The following is a 21163-nucleotide window of genomic DNA, read 5'->3' on the forward strand; positions in this document are numbered from 1 at the left end:
TTTTGTTTACTGTCTGTTGTCTCAATACCACTGCATTCAGTCTGTAACAAATATATAAAAGCATTGAAATACAACAATTAAACATTGACAATATTTTCATAGATTGTTTGAATTATATTGACATTTAATTCTAAGAGACCTCAGTTATTGTCAACACAGTTTTTGTCACTACTTAGAAGTAAATTATCAATAAACCATCTGAAAAGTCTCATGTAGTCATAGCTTTAACTGATCACACGTGAAGGCCGGGGACTGCAGCGGTTGAAAAAGCTTTTGCATTCATTCTGAAAAAACGATCAGTCATCTTCCGGGTTTGTCTCCTCATTTTCTCGGTGCCTTGTCGCTCACCTGCTCCGGACTTTGGATGACTCCGCCCTCCCGTCTTGTGACAGCGGCTTGCCAGAGTGGGTGTGCTCGTTTTTGAACAAGGATTCTCACTCCTAAAGAAACAGGATGCTGACGTCGGCCACCTCACCATATATGAGCAGATGTAAGCACACAAACACTTAACTTCTTTAAAAACCAACTCATCACATTTAAGTCAATCCGACCCAAGACTCACAAAAGACTGAACCAGAAAGGCAAGGAAGCACATTAACACATCCCCAGTGGGCAGCAGGTTAATCATTCATAAATTTTTAGGTCATTTCATCTGTTAAACTTTTGCAAATTCACAGCACTTGTGAACAGGAGATAGCATGCTATTTAGCTGCACAGCAATGTGCAGCTACAAAGGCAATGTTGGGCCAGCACATTTAATTAAATTTTACTCCCAGTTTCTTTAATGGAGGATGTCTACAGTTAGACACAGCTGTATACCTTATTACAAAGAGAAGTGGATGCATTACAGTGTCAAGAGAAATATTGACCATAACTGAAATACTCTTGATTGTTCTGAAAATTCAACAGAACACCAAGCTTGACATACCTCACAAGGTAGTTAAACACTGTGCAGCATTTTAACATCATCATGTTACTGATCAGCCAGCCTTTAATGTGACCGACAACATCAGTTAAATACATATACATATATGTACTTGAAGTCTCTCTTCCTTCCCCTTGCCATGATGTGCATAAATAGAATAACATTACATCAGCAGTTATAAAAATATAAAGAAATACTGGAGTGCTCCCAAATTTCTTACTAAATTAAAAAATATGAACTCCACTTTTATGAATTCATGTAATCATAAATACCATATAAGCAAGTGAATTTGTGAAACTTCCGACCCATGAACGCAAGAATGAACCAGTGTGTTTACAATACAGTCAGCAACACAAGATTTGCAACCATTAAGAGACCTATATTTTATATTCACTGTTCCAAGAGCATTTATGCTTCATACTAAAAGCAAACAGATAACATGTACACGGCCTCTCCTTGGTTTCTGGAGTCCAATAAAAGCCAACTGTGAAGATATTTTTATATGCAAGTATCAGAAGTTACAGGTCTAGATGCGAGTAAGGAAGCCCAGATTGAGGCTACTCGGGATCTGGACGGTGTCCAGAGCAACAGAGGAAGGTGTGAACGGGAGGGTGACGGTGAAGATTTTCTTGGCATCCATCATCAAAGTGGATGACTCAGCTCTGTCTTTCAAAAGGTTCTAAAATGCAAAGCAAACAAACAAAGCCAGATAAAGAAAAGTTACAAACATATTAAACATTAACATAATAGTAAAAGAGGCTTTACTCACTTTAATCGTTGTGATGAATGAAGGTGACACTCTCTCTTCAAACTCAATCACCGGTGTGTACAAGGTCAATACTTTGACAATCTGTCAACAATAAACAACAAAAAACAAAAGGCAATCAGAGCACAAGCAGGATAAACTGTCTACAGATTAACAAAGCTGAGTCTTAACTGATGATCAACCTGCGCTGTGGTGAGGCCAGTGCACATGTTGCAGATGGCTTGGGCATCTGCTTCAGTCTTTTTCTTGATCTGTAGAAGCTGTGCAGCCTGTATGAGAGGCTCCAGAGTTTCTTTTGCACCACAGTCTGTCAGCTCTCTCTCAGCCAGCCACTCCTCCAGCTGCCATACATTGTACCTGAACCCAGAGAAACAATACAGATTAAGCTCCATACTGCCCAGGTAAGTTCTTCCATCATTCTTCTATCCAACCACAGAAATTAAAACAAATATAAAAAAACAGATATGTATTATATTACCTGAAAACTCTGCCACCTTTATGGTTTTGGCAGTGCTATTTGTTAACCTCATATTCAAGGGTAAAGGTCAATTAATATAGTCTTATGTTAGGATCAGTTGATGCCCTCTTCATGTTTTCTCTCTGGTGAATGCCCAACTCAAATCAAAAAGTTGTCTCAAATGGTATTACCTTACATTTTGCTCTTTGAAATAAAGCCCCTAGATTTCTCTCCCGTCGTTCTCCCAGCTAGATCTCATTCAGTGTGCCATCAGTGACCTTGACATTAGTTTGGGTGAACCTGGCTCCCCTCAGACCCCATCTTAACCATCTCTCCTGAGTTACCATTGTGCATTTGAACTTGTTAAACCATATGAACTTTTTTCCAAATGTGTTTGCTTAAGAAGTGGTGAAATGTGTTTAAAAACCTCCTTTGTATTATATCTGGAATATTTATATTTCATGTAATGATGCAGCTATAAAATAATAGCATCTTCTTTACCTGGACAGCCAGGTAAATTATATGCAGTACGTGATCAGTCTGTGTCAAAAGGGGGAAACTTCAGATTAAAATCAAGGTCTAAACATATAAGGCTAATGTAACATAACTCAGTAAGATGGGACTGAGGTCTTGTGTTTGAAATTCATACCTGTAATTCAAATACGACAAGCAGCCGTTTATTTTATGTCTTGACTTTTGAATGCTGATTGATGATAAAGCAGAAATCTTGCCTGATATAAATAATAGACTATCATTTTTATTTTTTATTTTTTATCTTCGCTCTCTTTACCATCTCTTTTTGTTTTTCATGCCCAGTGTGTGTTTGGCTGTACCTGATCTGCAGGCCTTTACCCCAGGAGCACATGTCCTTCCGCAGCAGCAGGTGGTTGAGTGTGACCGCACAGATGATGTAAAACTGCTGCTTGACCACCTGTTTAATGAGGTCTGAGTCCATCCCATGCTGACTCATGGTGGTGTGGAAGAGGCCAAGACGCTGCAGGAGGACCTCCATTGTAACAGCCCCCTCTTCTGAGAAACTGGTGCTCCTCTTCCTCAGGCCTGTTGGTTTGGACCCTAAAACACCCTGGATTGTCTCGTTCTCCAGCATGCTCGAAACTACACATAAGACACAAATTGTAGATGACAGACTTAATAACATATGTTGTTACTTGTTAAGTATCATTAGATTACGTCTCCTCACCTATGAGGTGCTGCAGGATGTCCTCCATACATTTGATGAGTTGACGGTAAATCTGAATGGCCAGATCGCCAAAGACCTGCTGGTACTCTGATAGTTCAAAATTGGTCAAGCAGTGCTCATTCTGCTTAGCCGTGTTGTGCACCATAAACACCTGAAGTCCACAAAAGTCGTACAGATATGTAGGATTAATTAAGTTCTATGTACAGCTACATAAATAACACTGGTATACTGGCAAATTTTCAAGCTTACCTCATCACCACTGTACTGCTTCAGACAGTGCATTAACCGGCAGGTGTTAGCCAGCCAGAAAGACACCACTTCAAAGTCATTTCCTCTCCTCTGCAGAAAGATTATAAAAATTAAATCAAACTAAAAGCGTCACTTACTTTAATAATGCAGATTTAAGTTATATGCTGCACCTTGATGACCCCTTTGATGCTGCTGATGGTTGAATTTAGCAGAGTGCTAACTCTCTGATCGTCATTCACAATGTCTGCATATCGTACGCACATGAAGATGATGTAGGCAGGAAGGCCTGGAGTGAAGCTGACAGCAACGCCGCGAGGCTTCAGATCTTAGCAGATTGAACCATTTCATTACAAAAAACATCAACCACATTTTATTATTTCCTTGAACATATGTTTGTCCCACCTATGACCAGATTCTTAAGCAACCGGCTCTCGTCACCCTGCTTGTACTCCAACATGCCCTGGTACTCCTTCTCCTTGCGGGTGATGTTCACTGCTCTGCCAGGAGGACTCACCACTGAGCGTCTGGTCTCTTGCTCAGTGCTCACTAAACACAGCAATAACATGAGCAATGACAGGATTATTGCTAACATGCTCTTAAAAATAAGTGTAACTATGTACAAACTCAGTTCTTTGTGGTTACCTTCAAAATCTTCAACCTTTTTCATGTAAAGCTTAAGTTGTTTTTTCAGCTTTCTAATGGTTTTGTCTTGTTTCTCTTGCTGTTCCAGAAGTTCCTAAAATTACATAAAAATTAAATGATTACATTATTATTTTAAGGCTAATACATGGCAGAGAGGTGTTTGTTACTGAAACTGTGAAACTAAAAGTATTACTAATATTATTATTACTACCACTTTACTTTAAGGCAGAGTGATAGATGTTGGATAAACCCACCAGGTTCTCTCTGGTCAGCCGTGTAATCTCAAGCTTCAAGCTTGCTTCAATTCGGGCATCTTCAGGCAAAAGGAGGCTCTGAGCCAACATCTGCTGCTGCTGCTCCTTTTCATCCTTCAGCTTGTTCATCTCCTCTACCAGCTTCATGTACCTCTCATTGTGAACCCGTTCCTGCTCGTGCATCTGGTACTCCAGAAGCCTGCAGGATGGAGGGACAGCTTTCAATGGCCTTGAACATGAACTTGCTTTAATAAGTCCTGACTATTATTACTTCATTACCTATTTGTCTCTTTCAAGCCTTCATAAGCCAGCCACAGCTCTCCATCTTCATTCAGTGTGTGGATGTCAGTGGATCTGAGCAATTGGAGCATCACAACATGAATTCATTGCATTCAAATTTTTCAGGAACATTAATATTTCAGCAGAAACCAGGAGGTCTTACTTGTGAACATCTTGATATGAGGGGATTTCACTGAGATCCAATTTCACACCTTCTCCCAGTGCAGAGTCCTGCAGGTCAGATCAATATTATATCCCTCTAATTACTGTTCATTATACATCCATCCATCCATCCATTCGCTTCCGCTTATCCTTTTCAGGGTCGCGGGGGGCGCTGGAGCCTATCCCAGCTGTCATAGGGCGAGAGGCAGGGTACACCCTGGACAGTTCGCCAGTCTGTCGCAGGGCCAACACACAGGGACAGACAACCATTCGCACTCACATTCACACCTAGTGACAATTTGGATTATCCAATTAAGCTATCCCCACATTATACATTTTAATGAAAATACAGTGTTTTTAAATGAATGTATTTCCATTTCTTTTAATGGGAATAACAACAGTATCATTCAATTTTTCACCTTGTGTTTAAGAGCCTCTTGGCGCACCAAATGCGACCGCAGGAGCAGCACCTCCTCTTTCCTCATCTCCAGCTCCTCTGTGGAAGAATTGAGTTGCTCCAGCAGGACTTTGTAGGGCAGAGAACCAGGGGCAGGGGGCACTAAATCACTGTTCTCATTAGTCAGAGACTTTCGCAGCTCATTTAGATCCTGCTTCAATTTCTTGTTCTCAGACTCCAGTTCTTGTCGCTGCATCGAGACATTTAGAAACAAGAAAGACAAAAAAAACAAAAAGAATCAATAAATATATTTTGTTTATAATCATCTTTCAGTATTTCAGTACAAAGAAAGGTTATTATAGACTGTGGTAATATGTTAAAACTATTTGTGGGCACTTTATTTCTGGTATGCTGAAACTGAACCACAGAGCATCACACCTTCAATGTTTCCAAGTCCAGTTCTGCTCTTCCACTTGTTCTCTGTTCCTCGACCACCTTTTATTTAGAAAAATATCAATAAATAATAATAATAAATAAAATCACCAAAACCCTTTAAGAAAAAAAAAGCAGCTATGTATATTTTGCAATTTTACATTTTTGGAGAGAGAAAAATTGCATTCATACTTTTGCTTTTTCTTGCTGGTCTTCCTCTCGTTTATCCAGCTGCTGCCATAGTGACTGTTTCTCCTGCTCCAGCTCTTTCACTCTCCTCTGAAGCTTCAAGAGGACTGGCAGGTCCACTGCAGTCTGGGTCTCATCCTAACAAAACACAGCAAGCCCTGGTTGATCTCTTTAGAATCTAACTAAGAATGCTGCACTAATAGGATTATAACACAGACAATGCCAGAAAGAAATCTTCCCACAGATGATCTGAGGAAGGAGCATCCAGTGCCTAGAGGAAACCCACATAGATAACATGCGAACTCTACCCAGAACCGTCTTCTGAAGTGCCTCATAAAAACGTGTTATCTGTAAAATTCCTCGTAGTACATCCCACAAAATGCTTCACAGCCACCTCAAAGCTGACAGACAGGCGAGTATTTCATACCTCTGTTTGTACAGAGCTGTCTTCACCCTCAGTAGAGCCTAAGCTCTGACTAAACTCAGATGAGTTACTGCTGTAGTTGGAGTCTGTCCTCTTCAGACTAGATTTGCTTGAAGTCTAGGTGAAAATGAAAAAGACAACATGTCATACAGGGAATAAACATGACAAGCATTCCTATGTTTGCAGCACTTAGTCTTTGTCTAGTACTTATAGCTGGTTTTGGTATGCTCTGTAAGTCATTGTGACCATGTAAAAACTGGTCATGGTTTGTAAGTTATGCTTGAAATTCCTAATGTGTGTTTGAATACTAAGTATAGTTCCTCACAGTGTTGAGATCCATCTGTTCCTTCAGGTCTCTGTGCCGCTCCTCCAGATGCAGGTGTTCGCTCAGCAGACTTTGGTATCGAGAACGTTCCTCAGTCAAGTCCTGCTCCAGCTGTTTGGTGTTCTCAGCGTTGGTTTGAATCTCTGGGTCAAAACAGTTTTCTTTATGCATATTTTTTTTCTAAATGTCAGGAATTATTGATGACTAGTAAAGGCCTGACGGTAACCGTTTAGTACCTGTCAGCTGTTGCGCTTGTTCAACGATTTGCTTGTTCAGTTCATCTACGTCATTTTTCAACAAGTTGTTCTTCGTGTTAAGTTCATCTACCACCTGATTGTGAGAGTGGACATAATCATCAGATATTATTTCTGTTCATTCTTTGGAAAATGACACATTTTTAAGGTCCTCTTGCCACCAAATATATGTCATATAACACTCTTTATTCAACATTTACAGTAAGGCAACTTGTTATTCTCTATAGTCTGAGGTGTTATGGAATACAATATTATCTAAATTGCATGTGACATTGTGTCATTAATCTACGATGTCACCTTTTCTTATAATTAACAGGTATGAAAGGAAATCAGGTCAAGGTTTGAGGCAAATCTCGAAGACTGGAATAACGGCTTACCTGCTCTGTCTGCTCCTTGTAGACCTTTGTCTGCTCTTCCAGGTCTTCCTTCTCTCTGCGGGTGTTTTCCAGTTCGTGCTGGAGGAAGGAGAGCTGCTCCAGCAGTGAGGGTAGCCTCTCTGCTTTAGCTCTGGTCTCTTGCTCTGATCTACGCAGGTTTTCTATCTCACTGCTCTGTCTCTCTATCTCCATAGTCTGAGCTTTCTCCGTAACACTCAGCTTCTCACTGAGTTCTCTGTTTTCCTTTTGCTGCGGGAGGGGGGGTACAAACACATGCTGTTCATGTGATATGACAACTCCCAATGAACTTTTTTTCTTGTGACAGAGTAATCAAATACGTACCTCGTACAAATCTAGACCTCCATACTCACACAATACCCACCTGCTCATTTATCTTGTGCTGCAACTGCAAAATCTTGTTCTCCATGCCAATATTGAGCTTCTTGAAGTGCTCCACAGAGCGTGCTTCTACTTTCAGCTTCTTTAGTTCCCTCTTTGCCCTCATGCGACGCACACAACTCTGCAGCAGGATAATGGCTGCCAGGATGCGCTTGTAATGCTGTCTGGCCAGCCAGCCTTTCACCCACTTCTGAATGACTATTGCCTTTTTCTCATACATCAACTGTGAAAACAAAGAAGGGCAAAAGCAAGTTCATAACGTCATATTTAAAAGTGAAGTAAAAGACTTTCACTTAAAAAAAAAATACAGTTACTTGTACATAGTGCTTATCATATATTTTAAAAAATTAAGTCTGTTAGAAGTGCATCTCTGTCTTACACGAATAATCCCAGACCATTTCAGTTTCAAACATCATTAATTACAGATTTTAACTTGAGAATCATATAGAAATAGAGCGAGCAGACATCCTTCTTTATGTGGGTCTGCACTGTGTTTTTCTTTCTCGTAATGAGAGGTTTTCAAAAGTCACTGCTGTAAGGCAGAAGCATTAAAAAAAATAATCTGGCTTTCACTGAATGGAAGTGAGGGCAGGCTTGGGTTTCCGGGGGCTAAAACCCAAGGCGGAAAACAGCTCATCATCACAAGGTCACAAGCCGCACTGAATTCAATGAAAAATACCACAATTAAAAGGAAGTTCAGCTACAACTAAAATCAGGAAACTTCTAATAACTGTCTGTGTTCTCACAAGAAACTTAAAGCTCAAAACATATACCACTTGATGGCTACAGTGATGATTACCAGCAAAAACAGCTATTAAAATAATCATTTTAAATCTTACCCAGGAAAAAAACAGAAGAATACATAAGAATAAAAAGACATAATGCATAAGAATTAAACTTTAGCTTATTTTTATGCTCACTGCATTGACTTAGTGAAGGGGTTGGGAAGACTGCCTTTAAATATAATGTATTCAGATGCTAAATACGTCTCATTTGTAACATATCCCACATTATTAGGCAAAGATGCTCTTTTTCCCATATTTAGTTTGTCGGTATATGGTCAACTTATATTGTTTATTTTTTTGTTTATTGATTAGCATTCAAATCTCTCAATGAATACAGAAGAAAAAAATAGGTAGGATATAGTAAACGTCTAAAGATCAACATGATGTTACCTTATGGTACTGCTTTCTAGCCATGTGAGCCCTCCAGAAGCACTGAACAGTGATAGCTGCAGAACGCTGCTGCTGGTAGAGTTTCCTTTTCGACCACATTCGCACATTGCGCTGAATGATAATAGCTGCTCTGGTTTGCAGCAGAAACTTGGCATAACTGACAGAAAAAAGCATTTCAGAAATACATCTAAAATATCCATAAAGTTTCTAAAATCAAACTTCTGCTCTTGTTTGGCATCCTCACTTACCAGCGTGCCTGGTGACCCCGTACATGTTTCTGAATAGTAATGGCAGACTCCCTCATCCTCAGGTACTTTTTGCGTGCCAGCCAGCAGCGAATAGTCTTCTGGATGGAGACACAAGCCATACGCAATTTGTCCGAGCGCAGCTTCTCCAAGAAAGCCACCTGGCCAGCTCTGAAGAAGATCTTGTTTTTGCCAAACTGGTATTTCCCCTGGTCCTAAAACAAAATAAAAAAAAAACAAAAAAAACAAACACACAGTCTAATATGTATTACATCACATTAAAGTGAGCCTGTGAAAGCTGATTTTATAAAACACACCCATACCTTTATAAGTTTTTCCAGGAGATTTTTGCAGGCCTGTTTTCTATCAGGAAGCAAGTCCTTTTGCTTCATGAGAACCCGATAGCGGCTAAAAAATTCCTGATAGGTCCACCTGCAATAATCAGATCATAAATTATATCTATAATTTATATAGGATTATCTATTGCAAACATTTTTTTAACAGCTTCTCGTGGCTGTTTGCTCTGTATCAGAAGTGCTTTCTGATATGCTACCTTGATGGGAAGCCTGCTGCTGAGATCCGGATAGTTTCGAGGATGCCACATGCTCGAAGCTGTTGTACAGCCCTCACAGGGTCCAATCTTTATTTAAAATAACATAAGCGCACAACCTTTAATCTGTTCTTGTCGAACATAGCTGTATGAAGAAAAAGTGGGAAACAAAAAAAAACAACAACAAAAAACAAAATCTGCCTCACGTGAACGGAGCTTTATGGTCATTTGGTTTGATGCAGCGCACGTAGTGAGGAGTTGTAGCATTCAGTGTTTCCATCAGCAAATGCAGGGACTGTCGAAACTGAATAAAAAGACAAGAATGAATTCTTCCTAAGAGAATAGAAAAATACAATAATTAACATGGTCAGTTACTATAAATTTCCACATTAGTTTTAATTCTCCCCCATCATGCAGTTTCTCTACAAGGATCCTAAACCGACTTGAACCTGAACAGCTGATACAATGTCCACAATCATGCATGCTCTCCAGGCTTTGAGAACAGGGACTTCAGAACTATCAAACATCACATTCACAACGCTTCTTTATAATTTAACAGTTATAAAGAAGGGCAAAATAAACCTTAAATATGAGGACTTTAGTGAACATGGAGTACAAATCAACAGTTAAATCAAAGCATATCGGCTTCTCTGTCTGTTCTGCACAAGCTGGTTATTACAGGTTTAACTAACACTGTGATAAATTCATCTTTACAATGGTTATGCTTACATAATGAGACACTGTATAACTTTACAGAATTCATTAGCACACAGTTACAAGAAAGACCAGCTAAAACCCTGCAATTCTGTCCAATGTCATGGCCGTCTATAGTATGAGAGTTGTATGAGTGGAAATGTCAAAGTTCCTTGGGGTAGTTGCCACTCAACTGGCTGTACATCCAACCTTTATGCTGAGAAGGCCAGAGAAGCCTGGGTTCCACCCCAGACCATATTCTTCATGCCTCCCTCACTTTAACCCTAATTTCCTGTTTGCTCGTTAATGTTCTACCAAAATATAGACTGAAAAAAAAAAGGGGGGGGGGGAACAGTCAAAGAGTTACCTGTGAGTCATTTTCTCACCTGCAGTCCAACAGTCTTCTTAGTATCCTTCTTAGCTGATCCAGCCCTTCCAATGCTGCTTGTAAGTTTGTTAGAAGAATTTGCTGCCTTCTCATCATCCTCAAATAGCTTCAGCAGCAGATCAAACTGAAACAACAGAAGTAATCAGTGAACAGCAGATGGCAGCATTTTCAATGCGGACAAGTGTGTACTTCCTTCAATAGTTATGCCTGAACAATTCAAGGGTGTGTGCCCACAAACATACGACATTTGATCTTGGCTAAGTGATGCTGAAATTTAAACCTTCTGAATACTTTTACACAAAAAAACAAAAACACCCCCTGAATATTAGCAGAAGTGAGAATATAATAAACAACAGAAAGTTTATAAATTCACCTTGCTCTTTTTCAGCACATTAATCTGTTCTTCATTGACTGTGTCCTTATTTTTCTCCAGGAAGCCCACACACTGATACTCCACCTAGGCACAAAGGACCAGGTCAGACTGTGTTCTCTCACTAAAAGAGCAAAGATCATATTCACCCAAAGCCTGAAGCAGACTGAGTGGTATGGCTTCAATAAACAGAATCATATGAATCAAACATTTGTGGGAAAGGTATGGATTTTGACTTTGCAGACAGGTACAACTTCACTGTTTTTAGTTTTGCTTAGTAAATGAGTCACACATCCGTCTGTTTCCACACTGCTTGTTCTGTTCAGGATATGGAGAGCTGGAGCTAATCCCAGCACACACTGGGAAAAAGCATGGGTTTATACCACAGAGTAGTCAGTAACCAATGAAGTCACAAGTACACACATTTGCACACACAAGCAATTCAGTTAAAGTTCATTTGAGACACCTGGAGAAAACCCACGAACACACAACAGAAAGAGATCCTGAACCCTTCAAGCTGAAGCAAGGGCACATTAGCGTAAGCCATACAATTCCTTTTCACCTTGTCAGCAAAGTGGTGGATGATGAAAGCTCTATTTGACAACCTTGGTTTTTCAAAGTGAGCATTCTGCTTCAGGAGGGTGTTGTACAGCTTCTGTGCCCATGTTTCGTCAGATCCTTTGGGCATCTGTGGAAAGAGGAAGAGCTGACACATCAGTTAGTCACGGCATTACTCATAACCTCCAAGCACAGTGTGGCGGAGAGTCTGAAAAGCAGCTGGACACACTTCTGGTGGGAAGAAAATAAACAAAAACAGCATTTTACCTTACACTCCTCATCCAGAAGGTCCAGGACGCCCAGTTTGGCTTCGATGAGATTAATACAAGGCTGATTGTCATAGAAGTCAATCAGTGTCCAAGGGATTTCCTCTTTCATGTACTCCTCTTGTTCCAGTTTGAAGACATGCTGGAAAGAATGGGAGCTAAAAATGATTTACAGGTACTGTATGTTTTGACAAAAAAAACAAAACATTATAAGATAATAAGATCTGTCATTATTGTTCAAAATAAATAAATATGTAAAAACAATTTGAAGAGAAAAAGACACATACCAGGTTGAACTGTTGTTGAAGCTTTTCATTGGCATAGTTGATGCAGAACTGTTCGAAGCTGTTGATGTCAAAAGTTTCAAACCTGAGGAAAAATACAAAGTTAAATTAAAAACAAACATATCTGGTGAACTGCAGAGTATAAACAGAGAAAGCTAGTGTTCAAAAACAGACCCGTAAATGTCGAGCACACCAATGAATGAGTGCTGCTTCACTGTGGATTTTAAGGCACTGTTGATACTGTCCACAATCCAGCTGAAGAGTCTGGCATAAATGTGTTTGGCTAGGGCATCTCGGCCATAGATCGCATTAATTTTGGGAACAGGCTTAACAAAGGTTTCCGTGGTTGTCTTGAGCTTCCTGTGGCATAACCAGTGGGCCATTTCTTCGCAAGGCACTCCCATCAGGTCACAGAAAACCATCAGGTGGACATCATCCTGCTGGAAATACATGAATAACATTGATCTGATAAAGACCTACACATCCTCAAAGCAACATTCATACAATTATATATTTTTTAAAAATTGTATGTTGTGTCCTGTGAAAAATAATGTTTACCTTTATGCTGCATCTGTCTGCTGACTGGTCTTTTACCTCCACATTGCTAAGATGAAGAATAGCTGACAGAATTTGGTAAATTTCCATTTGATCACTTTCCCCAATTCCTACAATCAAGACAATAAATGAGGATTTTTAATGTCACTGAGTCCAAAACCAAGACTGTACAGATGAATGACAAATGAACCCTTGACCCCTATAGTGAGGGGATCCCATGTTTCTATAAGAGGGGGGCTTTAGTTAATTGCCAGCATATAGCCCAATTTAATCTCAACTGGGCTGGACAGAAAACATGTTTACTTAATGTGAAGAAGTGCATGCATGTTCTACAATGTTTGCATTTAAGGAACCACATGAAGTTCATTTCTGTAATGTTTCACATTATTCACACTGGACCTGCAAAGCACAGAGAGTACAGTTTGTGTAACTATTTTACTGTGTATGAAGCAAACAACTTGTGGCCATCCAAAAATACTTTCTGCACAATTTAATATCATTCTTTCACAGTGTTCAGATCACTCCATCAAAATTGAAGATATCATGTTATCCAGAGGCTGAATTAGACCTACTGGCCTGCCAGTTCTAGGCCCTGGGCAACATGTTTGATGCCACTGCCTTAAAGCAAAAGTAACTCCAACTCAATACGAAGTTATTCTAAATTATCATCTTTACAAAGAAACATTTTTCCCCCAAAGGGAATTGTTCTTTCAGCAAGAAAATGGCCAGACTCGTTGGATCTCACAAGTCACTGAAAGTTTTGAAAATGAAAATAATGTGAATTAAATGTTGCATCCTTCCCACTTTGGGCTTATGTGTCAAACAAAACTCTATAACACAATCATCAAACGATCTGCTCTACATGCACATGTAAACCTTACTAAAACACAGCAAACACTCACCTAACAGTGAGAAAGACCTACGGGTATTGCACATCTCTTTGGCATCATCCACTCCATCTATGACTGGGCTCTGACCCTGGTTAGTGCAGTGGAAGTCATCTGCGCAACCTTACCTCATTAGTGAAAGAAAATACTGTATTAATACAGACAACTGTAATTGCAAAATGTTTTATTTTTATTTTTTTAAATGCCTAAAGGAAATTTATATTTTAGAGAATTGCACACCTAACCTGAAGGCTTTGAACTCTGGTAAATGTGAAGAGGCACATAGCTGGTAGAATATATGGTAGTTCCTTTCACTGTGGGCCTAAAGTTGTGAATACAGATGTAACATAGTTACCACAAAAATGTACCACAAAGAAAACTTAGTAAAATTAGGCAGAAATTCAAACTAAATGTTGCCTTAAAAATAGCTGGTGTTCTCCCAGACAAATCAAACAGTGGGTTGTTTATGGTTCATTGTTACTACACTGCGCATTAAACACTGTTACACAAACATTACAGTGCTTTAAAATAGCTCACTTTGGAGGAGAAATGCTTCATATAAAAATATTAAATATTCAAGTAAAATCCAAAGAAATGAAATTTACCTGAAACACAACTCGAGACTTTTCCAGTAAGTAGGTTCTCATGTTAGCCCCAGTTATGCAATACTTTGTGTCAAACCCAATCTCAATGTATTTTCCAAAGCGGCTGCTGTTGTCGTTCCTTGTTGTCTTGGCATTTCCAAGGGCCTACATAAAATATAAAAAGTTTCAGTTCAACAAGTTAAAATAAGATGAAGCTCTGACCATGGACAGGGAATTCTGATGTAGATGATCAGGCATGTGTTTGGCACTCAGAAGTGATAGTTGCAGGGTTTTCTGTAAAGGTCCCAGTCTGCTGTTCTGGATCCTAATCTATTTTTAATTTATTTGTCTTGCTGCAGTTGTCATGCTCAAACAATCTGTTAGTGCTTAGTGGCATAATCAAAAGCCACGTAGGCATCAGGGTAGATCAGATTCAACCCACGCAACGCTGTGTTATTTCTACTGTGACAGGAGTGTTGATCCCAACAGTGAAAGGGTATTTCTAAATTAATTGTTGCAGAGACATATAGACCACAGGCAGAGAAAGTTGCATCATGATTTACACTACAGTTGCAATTAAATGAAATGAAAGGGTAAATAAGTTTTTAAAAACAACAACAAAATTGGACACAAAACTGAAAACAATGACACATGTACAAATTTAGTGTATAACATAAATAACATCAATATACGTACAGATGTTCAGTAACTTTTAATATCTTCTATTTTTGTCCTAAGTCCTTTACCTCCATGATGGGACTGGATGCAAGAACTCGCTCCTCCACATTGGCCTCTCCAGAGGAGCTGACTGTTGCAAAGTAACGCATTGCATACTTGGCAGAGACGGTTTTGCCAGCCCCAGACTCACCACTTACTATAATGGACTGATTTCTTTCATCCCTGGATGAAAGTGTCATACAGACTGAACATTAGTAAGAGGAAATACAAAAGAATTTACTTGCTTTAAAGTTTAACATGATATGTACTTTGAAATGTCAACACCTGGCCATCTGTTTGTATGCCTCCTCTGCAACTGCAAAGATGTGGGGATCCATATCCCCCATGTTTTGTCCGCTGTAGGCATTAATGATGGCAGCGTCATAAATGGGCAGTCTCTCATACGGATTGATGGCAACCAGGACAATTCCTAATAATCAACCACAAGAAAAATGTTCACTCTAAATTACAACATCATGAATTGTCTAAAACTACTTCTTCCCATGTATTTAAACTCTACCACGGCAAACAAGCTGCAAAAGCAGACTGGTTATCAGATTGTTAAACATATTACTCAAATTTGGTAAATGAAAATATATCAAAAGCATTTACAGTGGAACCAAAACAATTTCACTTTCTTTGTATCCAGAAATACATAAATATGACAGAAATTAACAAACATGAATGAACATCCGTCTCTTAATCCGATAAAGCAGATAAAATAGTTTGGTTTTTTTTTGGGGGGGGGGGGGGGGGGGGGGGGGGGGACAGCTTGGGTACGACAAATGATGATAAGCCCTCCACTTGAAAGAAGTCTGTACATATATATAGTATGTGTATATACACATATGTGTATGTATTACTTAAACTTGCATTGTTTCTGACAGCCACCAGAGGGTAAGTAAAGTAAGTAAAATTTTATTTATATAGCACCTTTCAAGATAAAAATCACAAAGTGCTTCACAGAGAAGCTAAAACATAAAAACAAAACAAAAAAAATCAACCAAAAGCAAGTTTAAAAAGATGAGATTTTAGAAGAGACCACTGAGTCCACAGATCTCAAGCTCAAAGGGAGAGAGTTCCACAGTCTGGGGGCCACAGTTACAAAAGCTCTGTTGCCTTTTGTTTTCAGCCTCGTCATACCATTATGGACGAAAAAAGACTTGTGAAAGAGTCTGGGAGAAAATAATCCAGGATATGCTCACAATGACTTCTGACTGGCACGTCTTTTTTCAATGAGTATGTTGTTTCACAGTTAGAGCCACACCTTGCTCATCACATCCACACACAGACAGTGACTCTGGCAACCAGAGACCCTAGAAAGGGACGACATTCGTCATCCATAATTTGTTGCACAATAGCTATATTTGTAATTTTGTCTCTGTATACCACCACCAGGGACTTAAAACAATCAAGATCTGACTGAAGCATAAGCTTCCAGCTTTATTTCAAGGAGTTAAAAAATAAAATGGCAATAACTGTTTTAGAAATTTTATCAACTTTTATTTTCAAGCAGGGCTAGGTGAGGCCTGTACCATCAGTGTTTCAAGACAAATTGAGATGACATATTATCTGAAGTGAATTCAACGTTGAATTTGCATATTATAGCTTTTCACTGTAATTTTAAATATGAGGCTCAGAGAGATGTCAGTGCAAGTAAGAGAGGAACTCTTTAGGCTGGGGGAAAAAACTAAAAATAATGTTATGGTGTGGCCATGCATGGCTGCCAGTGGAACTGGGCCACTAGTGTTTACTGATGATGTGACTGCTGATAGCAGTAACAGGGTGAAGTGTGCAGGGCTGTACTCTCTGCTCAGATTCAGCCAAATGCACCAAAACTGATCAGACAGAGTTTAATATTGTAAATGGATAATGACCCAAAGCATATGGCAAAAGTACCTCAAGAGTTTTGTAAGGCATATTCTTGTCAATGTCTTCAATTCAGTGTCTCCAGTCAGACACCTGATCTCAACCCAAAAAGAGGATGCTTTTATTTACTGAAGACAAAACCAAATCTAGAAAGATCCACAAACAAGCACCAGGATTTTCAACCAGAAATCAAAAACAATCTCTATTGTTAAAATGACTGTTAGTTTTACAATTAACAATTAGCTCTGAAAAACGCCCCTTTGATTAAAGCTGAAAAATTGCACTTCGATCCCATCTTGATTGTTTGAAAATTTGTTATATGAAAATCCACAGGTGTTGTTGGTGTTGAGAGGCAATACTTCAAAAGAAATGTGGTTTTATCCAACTAACTATGGATCTGGAACTATATGACAGGGTGGCAAATATATTAGAGGCTTACCTAAACTCATGCAGAAAACAAAATATTCACAGAACTCAATGCAGTCCTGTAAAAATCTAAATATGCTCTTACTGATGGTATAGGCATTAACAGGGTAAAAAGCAGGTTCAGCTAATCAAATGACCTGTAGTTAACTGATCATCCACAAGTATGACCACCATAGCACCATATAAAAAACAAACAGAGCAGCACAAACACCTGTAATCAACTTTGAACCATGGTGGTGGAGGGGTGATGATTTGGGCTTGTTTGCACACACAGGATCTGGTCATCTTGGAGTCAGAGTTCACGATGAACTTCTCAGTATACCAAAATATTCTAGAGCCAATGTGTGGCCCAGGCTGCCTACAGTCAAAATAAACGTTGTTTTTCACATTATTGTAGGCAACAGGAGCACAGGAATGTCCACTGGGAACCAACCGCCAGCTACAAGGTGGTAAAATCAAGTATCCATTAGCTTTCACTTAATTCACTTATTTGAAGTATCCTGTATTATATGGTGCTGTGTTCCTTTAAAAGCGACCTGCAGCACATACATCAGCATAACGTAGTGCAGATTATGTCAGAGTGTACAGTGAGCAGAGCTCCAAAGTCTACAGTGACAGTGATAGTGCGAGTCAAAGGAAATGTCGCTCATTACCACAGTATGTGTAAATCAACCTGGAGTCGATAAAGCGCACTTTGAGGTTGTGTAGCACTGCTGGCTCATGGAGATAGCTGAGAGCTGTGAGGTCATTCTCCCCCACCAGGATATCTGGGTTTCTTAGTGGTGGCAGGTTGTTGGTACGTGGGTCTATTTTGTGCTCCACTTTCTAGAAAGACACAAAAAGGTAGCAAAACACGAAGAAGAGAAGAGAGTAAGTTGCTTCCACTTTTAGGGAATGGCATCACCAGGTGTGCCTAATGATGAAGCTAAAAAGCAGCCACTGTGCTCCCCCTGTTCATGTTCACTCACGATAAAGCTTTGGCCTCATTTTCATACCTGCTGTGCATGCCCAAACTCGACATCATAGCTGCAGGCAGCAGCATAGCTGAGGATAACTCTTTCACCACATAATTTTTCCTATTTTCCACCTATTTTGAAGGCAGAAAATGAATTTGTTGACTTCTTTAAGTGTTTTTTAAGGATTTTTGTGCGCTCATCAAACAACTCAGCTGTCTCAAATAATCCTTCAGGGCACATAGAAATTTATGAGGCTCTGTTGCCAGCATTCCTGCAGAGAAATGTGCGCATGGCTCTCAGACAGAAGATCAATGTCCATTTCAGTGCCTCTATGTGAAACTCTTGTGTGTCCCGTATGTACAGTAGTTGGTATTTAATTGTCTCACCGTGCCATCCTCCAGCTGCAGAGAGAGCGTCTGGTCGCCAGGAGTGTAGTCTTTGGTAAGCTCTGCTGATTTCCACACTTCTGCTGCATCTGGGAGCCATACACGGGCATACTGAGGGGAAACGGGTCAGAGCCATTCAACCAACCATTCACTTACAGAAACCGTACAAAAAACTACAGCATAAACATCAGTGACAGGAAAATTGAAGAATAGCAATTATGAAGCATTCACTCATATCATCAGCGCTGACACAGTCTAAAGGTCTGATTTAAAGACCTTTACTAAATGAAGAGTTCTTAAACTCTTCATTTAGTAAACTCTTCATTTAAGCAGACACTCCTATGAGAAAAACGCCATACTTGACCCAGCTGAGTTAGTTAAAAGTTAACTAACTCAGCTGGGTGAAGCTGGATACCTGATAGTCAAATTCAAACCTACCTTGGAGTAAAGTTCAGCGGCTGCCATCTCTTTAACGTCCTCAGTGAGCCTGCTCAAACGTTTTCCTACCGCGAAGAGAGGCGCCGAGCATTTTTACTGACTCCCAGAGTAGAATGCCATTAACTTTTCTCCTCTCCTCCTCCGCTCTCTGGGACTCCGAGCGCCTAGCGGAGAGTGGGATTCAACACATGCGCGTGCTCAGGCACGGTTTGCTCTCGTGCGTCTTGCGTGCCTCCCAGCGGCCAGCCTCAGCCCGCGAGGACAACGCCACACTGTAACCGCGGAACTACTAATTATAGTGGAAAATATTACTGTTTCGAAATCATTACTTGTCCACAGGGAGCATCACGGGGCACTGCGCAGAAGATCACATCTTCTTGTATTAACGAACTGTTTTTGCAGGGCAGTGGAAAATGTATTTAGACGGTTTTTTTCTGTGCCCGAGTAAGATGTGCTGTGCATAATGTGACCTTTCACTTACTTCATATCAGTCTGCTTCTTAGATATGAAGAGAACATCACATTATTAAATTACGTTAAAATATGGGAAATGTTGTTAGTCAAAACACATTTGAGTAGGGCTGCTCGATTATGGCAAAAATGATAATCACGATTATTTTCACTGAAATTGAGATCACGATTATTTGACGATATTTATTTAACCCTTTAAGACCTACCATAGAACCAAGTCCACCAGAGCTTATATTATTTTTTTTACATGCTGTAGTGCCATTTGTGGGAGCATTTCAAGTTGCTATACATCAATACAACTGTTATAGCCCATATTTTAATAATATGTATGCATTAAGTCCATAGTAATTACATAAATTGCAAAAAAGTGCAATAAACTACAAAAAAAATTGAAAATCGCTTTTGTTTTGTTTACATATATTTCTACTTGGAGAAATTTAAGAGGTTTATCCCTCAAAACTTTAAATACAATAAAGTTGCAAAAAAAATAGTTTCCCACCACAGGAAATTTATTTTGAGTGTCTTCATAGTTTTATTTTGGAGATACAGCAATTTTTATATACTGCAGGAAAAACAAAAAACAATCCTATGATGCAAATTTGCAAAGAAAACAGCATGTGCATCATTTTACTGTGGGAAGTGTTATGAACAGCTGATAGGAACGTGTTTCTGGAATATTATGTTTTTGTTCCTGCAAGCGCTTTTTATGCAATTTTTGCAAAGCTATATGTGGAACGAAACCGTGACCTAGGACAAGCTGATGGCATCAGATGTAAGTACAACTCCTCCGGTTTCATATGCAAAACAAATTATTGCGCTAGCTTACACGGTTCGGATTCTACAGGGATTTAAAAATAGTTACGCAAAACGGAGCATGCTTCTCTGACCGGCTTTAAAGGGTTAACAATGACTTTAAAAAAAATAATATAAAATAGTGTGCAACACCACTGAAGTTACTCTTTTCAACCAACGGCAGTCACTCTCCAAATAACTTCTGCTTAGCTTTCCGAGCTTCCCTCGGGTCCTCTTAATCAGCGGTCTCCAACCTTTTTTGTATGGAACGCCAGGACTGCCATAATGAATTAATTAAATACACCATTAAATAATTAATTAAATGTGGCAATAATTAATTAAAATTGGAATTAATTAATTAAATAAATAGTTATGATATATGTAATTAATTAATTATTGACACATTTAATTAATTATTTATGTATTTCACATTTTAATTAATTATTGACACATTTAATTAATTAATTATTGACATATTTAATTAATTATTTATGTATTTCACATTTTAATTAATTATTGACACATTTAATTAATTATTGACACATTTAATTAATTATTGACACATTTAATTAATTATTTAATGATATATTTATTTATTTCATTTTGGCAGTCCTGACGCCTGGCTCTCATCATGAAATAATTTTATCTGTCAGCCTCACCCATCAAACTCAGGGGGCGGGGTTAACGCTGATCGAGTCAAAACCATTGCTTTGGCCTGGTGGCCATTGTTTCTAGCACACAACAACCGGCATGTGGAAGCTAACAGAACTGAGCTTTGAAAAACCCTGTTTGTGTGTTACCAAATACCGTTTTAATATTTTT

At 39.2% G+C, this 21163-nt stretch overlaps 1 protein-coding gene across 2 annotated transcripts; it reads right to left on the bottom strand.

Annotated features, from left to right (window-relative positions):
• Positions 1-759: 759 nt before the first annotated feature.
• LOC113026600 (unconventional myosin-Va-like) lies at positions 760-19296 on the bottom strand. Of its 2 annotated transcripts, XM_026175570.1 has the most exons (40): positions 19080-19293; positions 18642-18752; positions 17953-18124; positions 15290-15434; positions 15034-15187; positions 14309-14452; positions 13944-14025; positions 13719-13826; positions 12820-12926; positions 12436-12701; positions 12265-12346; positions 11979-12119; positions 11716-11841; positions 11157-11240; positions 10782-10907; positions 9909-10006; positions 9706-9792; positions 9476-9584; positions 9156-9367; positions 8908-9064; positions 7716-7955; positions 7334-7582; positions 6939-7032; positions 6703-6845; positions 6381-6494; positions 5957-6091; positions 5771-5827; positions 5355-5582; positions 4937-5004; positions 4774-4848; positions 4495-4693; positions 4241-4334; positions 4001-4144; positions 3769-3923; positions 3599-3688; positions 3350-3500; positions 2982-3264; positions 1874-2048; positions 1695-1775; positions 760-1604 (listed from the first exon to the last, which is right to left on the bottom strand). In XM_026175570.1, exons 1-40 carry the CDS (start codon positions 19104-19106, stop codon positions 1452-1454), a joined length of 5466 nt encoding a protein of 1821 aa, XP_026031355.1. In that variant the 5' UTR covers positions 19107-19293; the 3' UTR covers positions 760-1451. The 2 variants fall into 2 exon arrangements, with proteins under 2 accessions (XP_026031355.1, XP_026031356.1); XM_026175571.1 differs by lacking the exons at positions 760-1604; positions 1695-1775; positions 1874-2048; ... (1 more) ...; positions 3350-3500; positions 3599-3688 and having other exon boundaries at positions 3775-3895; positions 19080-19296.
• Positions 19297-21163: the final 1867 nt, after the last annotated feature.

The sequence above is a fragment of the Astatotilapia calliptera genome, chromosome 7 (genome assembly GCF_900246225.1).
Source record: "Astatotilapia calliptera chromosome 7, fAstCal1.2, whole genome shotgun sequence".
In the NCBI taxonomy this organism is placed as follows: domain Eukaryota; kingdom Metazoa; phylum Chordata; class Actinopteri; order Cichliformes; family Cichlidae; genus Astatotilapia; species Astatotilapia calliptera.